This window comes from Lytechinus pictus, chromosome 4 (genome assembly GCF_037042905.1).
Source record: "Lytechinus pictus isolate F3 Inbred chromosome 4, Lp3.0, whole genome shotgun sequence".
In the NCBI taxonomy this organism is placed as follows: domain Eukaryota; kingdom Metazoa; phylum Echinodermata; class Echinoidea; order Temnopleuroida; family Toxopneustidae; genus Lytechinus; species Lytechinus pictus.
Window position 1 is genome coordinate 3,574,402 of NC_087248.1, and position 14,003 is coordinate 3,588,404.

A 14,003-nucleotide genomic window follows, 5' to 3' on the forward strand; every position below is an offset into this window, starting at 1 on the left:
AAAAGAAATACCTTTTCGCAAATGAATATAGTTTACTGCTTGTAGCTGTAAAATTACTTTGTCTCCCTTTCCTCTTAATTTAATATTTTAGTATTTCATTAACATAACATGAATGAAGGAGGATTCGGAACGATTATTGTATGATTGATTGAAAAAAAAAGAATAAATAAATGAATAAATAAATAAATTAAATCAAATCAAATCAAAATAAAAAAAAGTCAGTAATCTTTAACAGGATAGTTTGATAGTTTATTTCCAGTGGGGTCCTCGACACACCGTATAGAATTATAATCATAAAAGGTAAAATCTTACTGTTTACACGATAAAAATCAATAGGAATTACTATTAAATATAAATAAGATCTTGAATTGGCAATTAGGAGGCGCGATAGCTCAGTCGGTAGAGCGGGGGATTCGTATTCTGATGACCCGGGTTCGATTCCCACTTGGTGCGCTAGTGCCCTTTGGTAAGGCATTAATCCTCAGTACCAGGTCCTTCGGAGAGGACATTTAGCCGTCGGTCCTCTGGTTGCTTGCTTATAAGCATTCATGCTTTCTTAGCAATCAGGTAAAAAATCACCACCAATATATCTACAAGAAATATATAAAGAGAAGAAGAAGAAAGTTGAAGGTATAATGTTGTCTCAAGTGGATAGAGAGAAGGGGGTGTTCTTTTCCCCCTCTCTCCCCCCCCCCAAAAAAATACCCAAAATAAAGGTTTTCACCCAAAATTAAAGGCCGTTTCCTTCGCGAAAGAAACTGACAAGCAAAAAAAAAAGGAGAAAGAAGGTCCTGGCTTTCAAAAAGAGGGTGGGGCAAACTTGTGTTAGAACAGCATATTTACATTATAAATTTTCATTATGCCTCTCAAATGGGGGGGGGGGAGGGACTGGCAGGTTGTAACCCCCTCCCCTGGATCCGCCAGTGACTGTTAGTATGATAAGAGTGTTTAAATTCCATGGCCTAAAGTCTAACATGTCTAAACAACTGAAATTTCTCGGGCGCTCGCCCCGCCACCAATTTCACTATAACATAAAAAAGGTCATTACCCCGGGCCATCACAAATTCCGTTGTCTTGCCTTCTTGGCTTTGCGAAGTTATATCCGCCAAAAGAGCCTCGTAATATTGCAGTTGATATATATTGACAATAAATCAGGCATATATCATGAGGCATAAATCAGTAGCAGAAGATGGATTGCCATTGTAAGCAACAACAACAAAAAAATGCTTGAAAATATGACAAACCGAAACATAATTATATTGATTATAATGATCATATTATGAACAGAATGGATGAATACGATTTATTAAAGTATCAATTAAACATATATTTCAAAAAAATCAAACAAGCCAACACTTGCTAGAAAAACGATGATGATTGTGAAAAATGAAGATGATGACGATTATGATGTTGATGATGATTATGATAATGATGATGGTGGTGGTGGAAATAATGATGGTGGAAAAGGAATAGGAAACGATTATGACACAAGAAGTTTACCTTGCATAATCCGATAGAAACATGACATTAACTTTAGCATTAAAATGAGTGTAGCTGGGGAGCAAGAGGGTATAATTGAGTGTGGAAGAGGATTCCAAACGTCAGGGCCATGATGTCTTATGTATCTCTGTGCAATGAATAGTTTTGGATTGACTAAATGTAAAGTAGAAGAAATATGGGTGGAGTAATCATGAATAGTTGAATCTATTTAAAAAGTATAAACATTTTGACATGATGGTGGTAGCATCCCGTTAAAATACTTAAATATGAACAAACTTTTTAGTGTATAATGTTAAATACTGTCAGAGTGTTCCTTGAATTGGTATAATAATAGTCTGGTGTGAGATAAATATTATAAACCGGTACAAATGCGAAGTGTTTTATTTTGCAATAAGTAAATACAATTTATTTTTTGTTTTGTTCGTGGTGGCCCATACTAGATTGTGGAACTTAAAAGAAATTTACTTTTAACTGTATACTATAATTAAAAAAATAAGTATACAGGTATGCCCCCACCCCCTTACATTTTATATACCCCTGTCTACTGATAGCTCTTGATGGTGGGGGTACCGATTTTTGAATTTTCAGCTCAATATTGCTCTCACACCGCCCCAACCCCCGATCAGAAGAATTACGTCACTTGACGTACATGATTTCAATTGCTATACAGTGCGTATCAAAAAAAGTTTACTCTTAGAAAAAAATCCTGTAAAATTATACATTTGTAATATCCTGAAGATTTTTCCACATTTTAACATTGGTACAGATCTATTTAAGCAAATGACGATACAACTGTTGAAAAATATTTCCGCTTGAGTGAGCACCACTTACTTTTGAAAAGTTAGTGAAAATGATTTGCGCAGAACTTTGAAATAATTATGCGAATAAAAATAGACCTTAATCATGAAGAACACGTGGAATTTAGCTAGTAAAATTGATTGAAGATATCTTTTACCTTTTTAACTTGTTTCCTTGCCCAAAACACTTCGAAGTGTGCATTGCGCCCTACCCCATTCCCCCACACACCGAGGCCATCGTGACGATATTTGCTTTACACTGAGCTGTGATGTACATGAAATGGCTTAGGCTTGATTTTCATTTTGTTAATCATTGTCAAGCTTGGAAAAAGTGTGGAGAAACAAGTATTAAATGAAAAATTAAATGTAAATCCACTTTAAATGATAAAAACTTAGTGAAAAAATGCTGGAGATGTCTGATATAAACTTTTGTTCAGATTCAGTTATGTCCTTAGATCCAGCTGGCACAAAAAAGGTAAAGGTTGTGCTTACTGAGTGTTGAAATTTAAATTTGGGTGGCAAAAATTGATACAAAATGCTTGCATGTATTCGTTTCATTTCAATTGACTAAAAGTGCAAGGGAAATGTATGAGAAATGTTTCGCAGGGTAAGTTTGATTTTGCCCTTCCCCCTTGACACAGCGTGAAAACAAGCATTTCTGCGAGCTTTGCAAAAATGGACAGTGCTCACTCAGGTGTAACATTCTGTCAAAACTTTTACTTTCATTGGATAGACGAGACCAAAACCCAAGATTATATGTGAAAAAATTACCCACATGTTGTATATTTTTTAATTCCCAGGGCTTTTGCAAAGTGTAAACTTTTTTTTGATACACACTGTATAGCCCCAGCATCCACTGATTATTCATCATGCTTACACATTAAAAAAAAAACTGGAGAGTTGTCAAACACAACACAAATATACAATAAAATTACAACAACATGACATACTATAGAAAGAAAATAATCAAAAAATTGAAAACTTAGTAGAATAAAGAGAATAAAATTTTTGAAATTTTCGACCCCCGTCTCTCACACTCGATTAGACAGTGATATGGAATTACGCATTAGACAGTGATATGGAATTAGGCTGATATGCCTTTATTTGTGCATGATATTCTTGACTAAAGTCTTGATATGACCATTGACATATGGGTTATAAATTTTCATAGTTTGATCAAACCATATTAAATTCCTGGAAATTCCAGCAACAATACATGTTGTAATGGGTATGACACACATTTTCTTTATTGAAAAGTATCACGACACCAACGTTGAAACTATGCAAAGGCCTTTAATGGCAAACTCCACTGGGTTGATACATAGCCTATGGGTGATGAACGTACGTGTGATATCAGCGGCTTCTCACAATTTAAGCATTCTAAGAAAACTAATATCTACACTTCTACAGGCCTAATCAAGAGATGGCGTCCTCCATCTATAGTGATGGTTTCTCCCGTCGTGAAGGATGAGTCACTAGATGCAAGGAAAGCGATGAGTTTGGAAACCTCGTCCACAGTACCCACTCTGCGCATAGCGTGAGTTGATTTAGAATGCTCCAGAAACTACAAGAATATGAAAAGAAATTTGGGAAATAAAAGAAATTTCAGTCAAATAGATATGCCAATAATGGCAGCAATACTTGTTTTATTCCCAGCAGCAGCGGGAGTGGGAGGACTAGTAATAATAGTAGAGGTAGTAGTAGTAGTAATAGTAGTAGTAGTAGTATTAGTAGTATTAGTAGTAGTAGTAGTAGTAGTAGTAGTAGTAGTAGTAGTAGTAGTAGCAGCAGCAGCAGCAGTAGTAGTAGTAGTAGTAGTAGTAGTAGTAGTAGAAGTAGTGGTAGAAGTAGTGGTAGTGGTAGTAGTAGCAGTAGCAGCAGCAGCAGCAGCAGCAGTAGTAGTAGTAGTAGTAGTAGTAGTGGTAGTAGTAGTAAAAGTAGTAGTAGAAGTATTAGTATTAGTAGTAGTAGTAGTAGTAGCAGCAGCAGAAGCAGCAGCAGTAGTAGTAGTAGTAGTAGTAGTAGTAGTAGTAGTGGTAGTGGTAGAAGTAGTGGTAGAAGTATAGTGGTAGTAGTAGTAGTAGTAGTAGAAGTAGTAGTAGTAGAAGTAGTAGTAATAGTGGTAGTAGTAGTAGTGGTAGTAGTAGTAGTAGTAGTAGTAGTAGTAGTAGTAGTAGTAGTAGTAGTAGTAGTAGTAGTAGTAGTAGTAGTAGTAGTAGTAGTAGTAGTAGTAGTAGTAGTAGTAATAGTATAGAAGTAGTAGTAGAAGTAGTAGTAGTAATAGTAGTAGTAGTAGTATTAGTAGTAGCAGCAGCACAAGCAGTAGTTGTAATCAAATTAGTTAAAGAAGTAAACAAATAGCACAGGTAGTAGTAGTTGTAGTACTAGTAGTAGCAGTATTAGTAGTAGTAGAATTAGTAGAAGTAGTTGTAGTAGCAGTGGTAGAAGTAGTTGTAGTAGCAGTAGTAGTAGTAGTAGTAGTAGTATAGTAGTAGTAGTAGTAGTAGTAGTATAGTAGTAGTAGCAGCAGCAGCAGCAGCAGCAGCAGCAGCAGCAGCAGCAGTAGTAGTAGTAGTAGTAGAGTAGTAGTAGAAGAAGTAGTAGTAGTAGTAGTAGTAGCAGCAGCAGCAGTAGTAGTAGTAGCAGCAGCAGCAGTAGTAGTAGTAGTAGTAGTAGTAGTAGTATAGTAGTAGCAGCAGCAGTATATAGTAGTACCCAGGACCAAAATCCAGTTGAAAACCAATTAGAGCAAAACCAATTGAAACCAGTTGGCCAACTGGTTTCAATAGGGAAATTGGAACAACTGATTCCAATTGAAACCAGTTGCCAACTGGTTCCATTTAAAACCAATTGGGCAACTGGAACCAGTTGGCAGTTGGTTTCAATTGGTTCCAGTTGAAACCAATTAGGCAACCAGTTGGCAACTGGTTTCAATTGGTTCCAGTTGTTCCAATTTCCCTATTAAAACCAGTTGAATCCGATTGGAGGCAACTGGTTTTAATCGGTTCCAGTTGAAACCAATTGGAGGCAACTGGTTTCAACTGGAACCAGTTGAAACTAATTGGTTTTTAACTTGATCCAATTGGAACTTCCAGTTGGAATGAACTTAATTAGTTACAAATTAATTAGAATTTGCACTAAATATTGCTCATACCAACAAAGAAGCAGTGTTATATGTCTATTAATAATATTAATAATATGTAAAGGGCATTGATAAAATAGACTTTCATTAATGTATATATTTATATGAAAGATCTTTAAATATATGTATTTGATGTAATTTGGTAACAGTTAGTGGTGTACTAATGATCTTATAATCTATAACCTTTATGAACATGGTTTTCACTGCAGCATTCTAAACACTTATCTGAAACAAGTATGGTACTTGAAATAGAAAAGAATTAAATAGATACATTGTAAATGATGATGAATCATATAAAACATTAATCTGTGCACACTGGCAGATAATATGCAATTAACTGGTTTCAATTGGAACCAGTTGGGTAACTGGAAAATTTCCAATTGGAAACCAATTGGAAGTCATTTCCAGTTACCCAACTGGATCCAGTTAGGATTTCCAGTTACCCAACTGGTTCAAGCTTTATTTCCAGTTGAGTTACCCAACTGGTGCCAATTAGAATTGATTTCCAGTTAATCACTTTTCCAGTTAGAAGTCATCTCCAGTTACCCAATTGGTTCCAGTTACCCAACTGGTTCCAGTTAGGATTTCCAGTTTCCCAACTGGTTCCAGTTAGAAATTATTTCCAGTTGGAAGTCATTTCCAGTTACCCAACTGGTTCCAGTTAGGATTTCCAGTTGACCAACAGGTTCCAGTTAGGATTCCCAGTTGCCCAACTGGTTTTAATTGGTTTCAACTGGAAATTGTTATATTCCAGTTAAAACCAATTGAAACCAATTGAAACAACAAGCAGTAGTAGTAGTAGTAGTAGTGGTAGTAGTAGGAACTGGAACCAGTTGGAAATCCAACTGGTTTCAATTGGATTTTGGTCCTGGGTAGTAGTAGTACTAGTAGTAGAGTAGAAGTAGTAGTAGTAGTAGTTGTAGTAGTAGTAGTAGTAGTAATATTATTAGTAGTAATAGTAGTAGTAGTAGTAGTAGTAGTAGTAGTAGTAGTAGTAGTAGCAGTAGTAGCAGCAGTAGCAGCAGCAGCAGTAGCAGCAGTAGCAGTAGTAGTAGTAGTAGTAGTAGTAGTAGTAGTCGTATGTAGTAGTAGTAGTAGTAGTAGATTAGAGTAGTAGAAGTATTAGTAGTAGTAGTAGCAGCAGTAGCAGCAGCCCAAGCAGTAGTTGTAATCAAATTAGTTAAAGAAGTTAACAAATAGCACAGGTAGTAGTAGTAGTAGTAGTAACAATGGAATAATTATGATACCATGTGAATAACTAGATACCATGATATATGAGAGGACTGCAATCAATACCCCCCCCCCCAAAAAAAAAAAATGGAGTACAGACCCCTGAAAAAACTTACCTTTTCATACTGTCCTTTACACAACCCTGATCTCAGTTGGATTTGAGTTATAATCGTACCAGGGCTGTAAATATATGGATAGTAAAATGATTTTGTTCAACAATTTGACCCATCATAAAGGAAAATTCACTGTAAATAAAAGTTTGATCAAAATAGAGAGTGTGGGATATAACACTGAAGAAGAGACACTAAATTTTATAGTGATGTTAATGAAAGACTACAAATTATTTTCCTATGTTAGAATAAAATAACTGGGAATCCTGATTTCATTTTTTGTGGGACACATTCATAACAACAGTTTTCAAAAGACATTCATAATACAATAGTCAAGTTTCAATTCATTTATTTGAATTATTTGGAAATCATGAGAATGGGACAGTTTCCAATCAGAGCTCTATGATATTTGACAACATTGTGACCACCAAAACATATTATCCCTTTCACATTCATTTTTAGTTTACAGTTCATACATTTAATTGTTCTTGGAATAAGACACTTGCTTGTATTTTATGATTTCTGAAACATTTGACTTTTTTATATTGAAACCCCAAATTCTGATTGATTCACTGTAACCCCCAGAATACGGCACATTACACACATTTATTATCAATCAAATGGTTCTTTGGCTCTCATGAAATAAAAATAGAAAAGATGGCAAACTTAAAAACATAAGGTCGCTGCTGATCATATTCAGTAGAGGTATTACAAAATTATATGAATACTTACTTCACAGCATTGACTCTGACTCCATGAGGTGCCAGTTCTGTTACAAAAAAATAAATTATGAAATAATCAATTGTTAGTATTCATTTTTCAAAGAGAAACACTGATTAATGCATGGTGCTGTTGGTACTCCAGGCTGAAAATACTTAAAATATCTAAATAAATAGAAAGAATTCACAGAGCAAAATGCTGAAAATTTCATCAAAATCTAATGACAAATAACAAAGTTATTGAATTTTAATGTTTAACAATATTTTGTGAAAACAGTTATAGGCCAATTGTCATCATGAATATTCATTAGGTTGGCTGATGATGTCACATCCCCACTTTCCTTTTTCTTATGTTATTATATGAAATCATAATTGATTCATTTTTTCAGACATGTGTGAATGATGTGTCTCCCTTATAATGAAGTAAGTTGCAGCAATGAATATCTAATGCACTAAATCAGTTGTCAATCCATTTTTTTAGTTCTTGGAGGAAAAAATATGAATAAACACAATTTTTATACAATAACATACAAAAGAACAAGTGGGGATATGACATCATCAGTTTGTTCATTGAATATTCATGAAGACATGCCTAGAACTGTTTCACTGAAATAGTGCAAATCTTTAAAATGACACAGCTTTTTTTTATCAAATTTCAGTGTTTTGTTTGTCTAATTCAAATCATTTTATTTTCAGCCTGGAGTACCCCTTTAACGCAAAGCGGGAACATGCATCTTTATGAAACGAAGGATTTACATTCTAAATGTTTTTTGAAAATTAAAAATTAAAAAGGCCTAAATTCTCTAATCTAAATTCAAATTTTGATGAAATTTTCAGTACCATCATTGTCAGATTTGTATGTATCTATTCAAGTGTTCAAATAGATCTGTTGAGGAGGATTTGGCGATTGGGGAAGATCGAGTGAAGTTGATCTCCTCCTCACAGGGAGCACATCCATACCTTCAGCAATACACCTTGTCATGTGATCCAATGCTGTTTTAGACATAGAGTAGGTTAGCAATTCCTGCATCTGGAATAACATGGAAAAAATTATTTAAATTCATGACACATACAACATATATTTCAGCATTTAATTATTCTTAACAAAGATATCAACTATTAATTTCACTTGGGGAATGCTATAACTGACTTTTTCTTCTCTCTGAGAGATAATATGATATAAACCAATAATAAAAAAATACGAGATTGTTAAAAGTCAAAACATCCATCAAGAATAGGTGCATGAAACACAATAACACTGTGTAGGCTTCAATCTTTGTTTAGTATAAAAGTACACCAAGAAGAGGGATACTTTTAAGTTAAAATATACTTACAGCTCTGACTCCAGTCAAACTTGAAATATTCACAATCGAACCTGTAAACATAGAAATGATAATTATGACATAAATGCATTTTAATCATGCTACCATCGTATTTCATTGAGTCATAGCTATAGGCCAGGCTGTCACATCATTCCATGCAAGCTAGCCTTGCAGGTGAGCTCCAAGTGATTGCCCATAACTCACCTGCAACAAAGTTTTGAGCATGTTTCAACCATGGACCTACTGTGATTCAACATTTTATAATGTAGAGGAACTGTGGGGTGCTCAATAAGTCTTACAAACGAGTGACATATGTTTCCTGATCAAGTCCAATTATCTCTGATTAAGTCCGATTCAATAAGATGTTGACTAACATACTTTAATTTTACTTGTAAAATATATGTGCTAAAGGCATATACTGACAATACTATCATACTTCATCAAAATACATGCATATCAACATCATTCAAGTTTGTAGAGCTTTTAGAGTATGAGAAGTGCAAAAACCTCACTCTAGGTGGTTTTAAACCGCCTCGATCACAAGAATCCCCGTTAAATTACGAGAACATTTTTAGGCTAAAAAATACCCATTAATTATTCCTGCATTCACACCGCCCCAAAACATACCCTTCGGGATAAATTCCTGAAGTTAGGAGCATGCGCAGTATGGTCTAATACACGCTGGGCTAAAAGTTCCGGTAAATTGCTTTCACATTGCCAAAATACCTGCGACCTTGGAAAAATCCCCGAGAAAGTTCTCGTAATTTCGCCAAGTACCTACTATTTAGCGGGTATTTTCTTTCGGGGAAATTACGCGTAGTTTGCTTTCACATTACCAAAATACCTGGTATTTTCTGATCAGGGTAAATTTCCCGATCAGAGAATACCTGGAACTGACGAACTTCGAGGCGGTCTGAAACCACCTATAGACTCACCTTTAGTTTTGATTAGATACTGGCTTAATAGTTGGCTTAGCTGCAGGGGTGCTCTAACATTCACTGCAAAGGTCTTATCTAAACCCTCCATGGTAACTGTCTCGACTGTATCTACTACAACTATTCCTGCATTATTGACCTGTGTTAAAATACAAATAGTGTATATAATATGACTAGTTGGGGCCAATGGAATATTTTGGTTCAAATTCTTCAAATAGAGCCAAATTTAGATCAAAATTTGACCATAGCATACTATTTTGATTGATGAGTACTGACTAAAGGCAACATACACTTCAGTATAAAAATCTGAACCCAAGCTGCTCTGATTTAAATGACCATGGTAATAAGAATAAGTAAGCATTTAGATACTCTGTCTTCTATAGTTACCTAAATATAGGAATTATGTTATTATCATTCTTTCTGGAGTATGAGAGATGATCTTGAATTATATTTTGGGATCCTGATAGGTCAGAGAATAACAATCAGTCCAAAAACAGACTAGAAAATCTTGAGTTTCTTAGGCAGGGGGATGTAAAAATACAGTACATGCAACCATTTCAGATAAAAAGTACATTGAAAATTCAAGTCTTTGTGTTGAATAAATTAATGTTTACCTTAGAAGTAAAGCTATTATTAATAAAACGTGTGGAAATTTCTTTCAGATAAGGGGAGGCCAGACAGAGGCACCACATCTGTGTTTTATAAATCCATTTACTATCTTTTATATAAAGAAAAAAGGGAAAACACCCTAAGAATAATACAATGCCACTTTTATCACCGATTCAAAAGGGGTTGATGCAGTGGAAATTCTTACCAAAACATCAAGTTGATTGAATTTCTGGATGGTTTCTTCTGCAGTTTTCTTCACATCACTTTCTCTTTCAAGGTATGCTTCAATCATGAGGATCTGGGCATGTTAATAAGGATAAATAAATAACACAAATAATCAGGAAGGAAACCACATTCAATTCAGTTTTTATCACCTATTATGTAACACCAATTTTCTGTACCATTGCAAGAACAAGATTTTGAGAATTTGCCTATCTAGACCTTATTTAATGTAATAAATGTACTACACTCTACAACCACAAAAGGCAAAAAGTGTGGAAAATGGCCGAGGAGTGACAGTGTCTTCCACCCTTATTAAATATTCTGTCATTCCTAAGTCCTTTTAATAGGTGATTTCCACTTTCCATCCTTTCATTTTTAGAGTGTTTTATTAACCCCCTCACCATTTCTCCGACATTTTTATGCAATTCTGTAATTACCTGATTTCTCTCTAATCCTCTGCTCACACATTCATCAGTGACTGCTTGAAGAGCATCCATGTTCCGTCCTGTCAATGCCAGTCGACATCCTAGGGAAGCGAAATAACGGGCTGCCTCTGCTCCAATTCCTGAGCTTGCTCCTGATATCAGTCAAATAAAAAATAGGGGAAGAAGTAGATCGAGACTGAGAACTTTCTGCCTCATCCTTTTTTTTGTTGAGTGTTTCCATAACACGATCCCACTTTTTAAGACACATCATTTTCTCATTCTTTTCAGTAAAAGGTAGAATTTCCATTCTTGGGTGTCAGAAAAATGGACGTCTGAGGTGTCAGAAAAAACTGGGGTCATGTTTTGGAAACGTTGTTGGTTCCACTGGCATACAAATGGGGGGGGGGGGGGGGGAGACATGGGTACCATGCCCCCCACCCAACCCCCCCCCCCCAAAAAAAAGGGAGGAACAATTCCCAACCAAAAAAAAATACAATGTATTGTACATGTCAATGACAATTTAATGAAATTATACTCTGTTTTTAAAGTGATGGTCCAGGCTGGAAATATTTATATCTCAATAAAGTAGAGTAAAATTCACAGAGCAAAATGCTGAAAATTTCATTTTATTTCTCATCTCATTCTCATAAAAAAAAAATCATCACAAAATCATTTGAAAAATGAATTACTTCAAGTATTATAATTTATTTAATTTTTTTTTCATTATAAGTCGCAGAGCACCCTGGATTAATGTCAGGCCTGAACAATGTTTTAGTTTTTTAATATGATGATGTCATACTCATGCTCATAGCCTGTCATCATCCAAATTTTACCAATTACCATGTTATTAAAACAATGTTCATACATACGGTAACAAACAACAACATTGCAGAAAACTTCTGATTTGCAACAAAAATATGCAAATCAGAATGAATGAAATATGAATGAAATGATTGTCAAGTTATTGAGAATTTTTGTGACTAACACTACACTACACTCTACAGTAACAAACGGTGTCGACTAAAATTTAAAAAGTAATATAATGATTATGTGCGAAGAAAAGGCAAACAAACCTGTAATGAGGGCAACTTTCCCTTTCAACGAGTCACCAAGCATCATAGGAGCTGTAGATGTCATTTCTTAGATAAATTATCTCGTAAAACTCAAAAGAAGAAGAAATCCCTAAATCGACTCTGTTTATGGCATCTGCCTCAACACTGCACTGCACTACCTATTTCTAGCACAACTGGTTTGTGATCACATGACTGATCAGCTGATCGGATCGGAGAAAACACTCGTCACGTGATCTTGCTCCGTAAATTTCGAGGGGGCGGGGCTCACGCATTGACGAGGGCATAATTTGCATTTGCATAGGCCTCGTCACATAGGCCCTATCGTATAACGCAAAAAATGTACTTTTGTGGTCTTTTCTTCTTTCTTATTTGTTTTCTTGATTTTATTTTTGAACGTAATTCATTGAAGTGCTTTTATACAAGTCTATAAAAAATTATGAATGGATCATTTTGTTCCTTGATCTGGTTACCTCTACTGGTACATTGATATATATATTAAGTTATTTGTCAGTTTATAGTTGTCTACATTGCAATCATTAGGTTTCCATGTTTGTAAATGTTGATGTCACTGGAACAAAGGATATCCAAAAACAAAATAATGAGTTGTTAATAATAAAGGGTTCTTCACAGCATATTATCATTGACGAATTGTTTGTCACGTCATTAGAATGATTAAAAACAAATGTTCTAGGGCATGTGTAAAAAGGGGATGAATATGTACTTATGTGACATCACAGATCTTGTTCGCATAAATGCATGTGACAGTCAGAATTAATCCATAAGATCTCCTTCATTCATGGTACAGTACTATCCAAGTTATCCTTATAGCATTTTCTCCTCCTCCTCTTCCGGCAAAATATTGAAAATCTTGAAAGTACTTTATTTTCATCTGTGTCTTACGTAGGATAAAATATATAAGAATAATAAATGATAGTAATAACTCTTATTAACCCAGGCTATAGTAATACGTCTACTAGGGCCCTACATAACATAACGTAACAGAGGCTCGCACCCACGCCCCATGAACATGGAGGTTGGGTATCTAATTTAAGAGGAGTGAAAGAACAAGATGGAAAACGCGAGATGATGTTTCCTCTTAAAAGATGTTGATTAGTAAGTTTATGGAAGGTCTGCTAGCCAGCTTGTCCCTGACTGTAAAAGGACAGTGGTGTAAGGACCCCAAAATGAGGGGCTAAATTTTTTGAAATCCGTGAAGCAGGTTGGCATTTTTTTACCTGTGGTACAATTTTGTGATATTTATGACATTTTATTAAGAAAATTATATAATATTTCAACATTTCCCTTTCATTCCCCTTTTTCATGGTCGTGAAATTTTTTGTGGTCCATGCATATGGCCCCCACCCCCCGCCTGTACGCCTGTGTGAAGGGAGAGAAATGCTGCAAAATTTGGTTGCAAGGGTCTGGTTGATAAACACGTGCAAAATCAAAGTTAGATGGTAATTGAATGCGTGTTATACTTGATGTTTTACGCAGCCCCCCTAAAAAAAGGATCCTGGGGGCAGGGGGGCGATCGCCCCACCAATGAAAATATGGGGGAGCAAACATATCGTTTTGCCCCCCCCCAATAAATCCGCATGTGCAAAAATAAAATAATAAAGTAATGTTACACAGAAATCAGCAAGCAAGATTGAGATAACTCGTTCTTTATTTAAAATCGTGCTCAAAATGTCCGCTTTTCAAATTGGAATATGAAAAATTTCAGCTCGCGCTTGGCGCTCGCATCATTTCTGTAGCAAAAACCCATACTTTTCATGATTAAATAGGTGAATAGAATGTCCCGTTCTCAGTTCTAAACCTCAAAAGAACTCCCGCTTCGATTTGCAATAATCTTTTGTTGGATATATATCTTGTTCTTTATTAGGGCCATTAAACTATCAGTTTTTTAAGATCGAAATGTC

At 35.2% G+C, this 14,003-nt stretch overlaps 1 protein-coding gene across 1 annotated transcript; it reads right to left on the minus strand.

Annotated features, from left to right (window-relative positions):
* Nucleotides 1–229: 229 nt before the first annotated feature.
* Nucleotides 230–12,274, minus strand: LOC129258554 (uncharacterized oxidoreductase TM_0325-like). The gene is made up of 9 exons (XM_054896811.2): nucleotides 12,085–12,274; nucleotides 11,024–11,163; nucleotides 10,570–10,662; nucleotides 9,756–9,894; nucleotides 8,833–8,873; nucleotides 8,459–8,528; nucleotides 7,512–7,548; nucleotides 6,786–6,849; nucleotides 230–3,861 (listed from the first exon to the last, which is right to left on the minus strand). Exons 1-9 carry the CDS (start codon nucleotides 12,146–12,148, stop codon nucleotides 3,694–3,696), a joined length of 816 nt encoding a protein of 271 aa, XP_054752786.2. The 5' UTR covers nucleotides 12,149–12,274; the 3' UTR covers nucleotides 230–3,693.
* Between the last annotated feature and the right edge of the window lie 1,729 nt (nucleotides 12,275–14,003).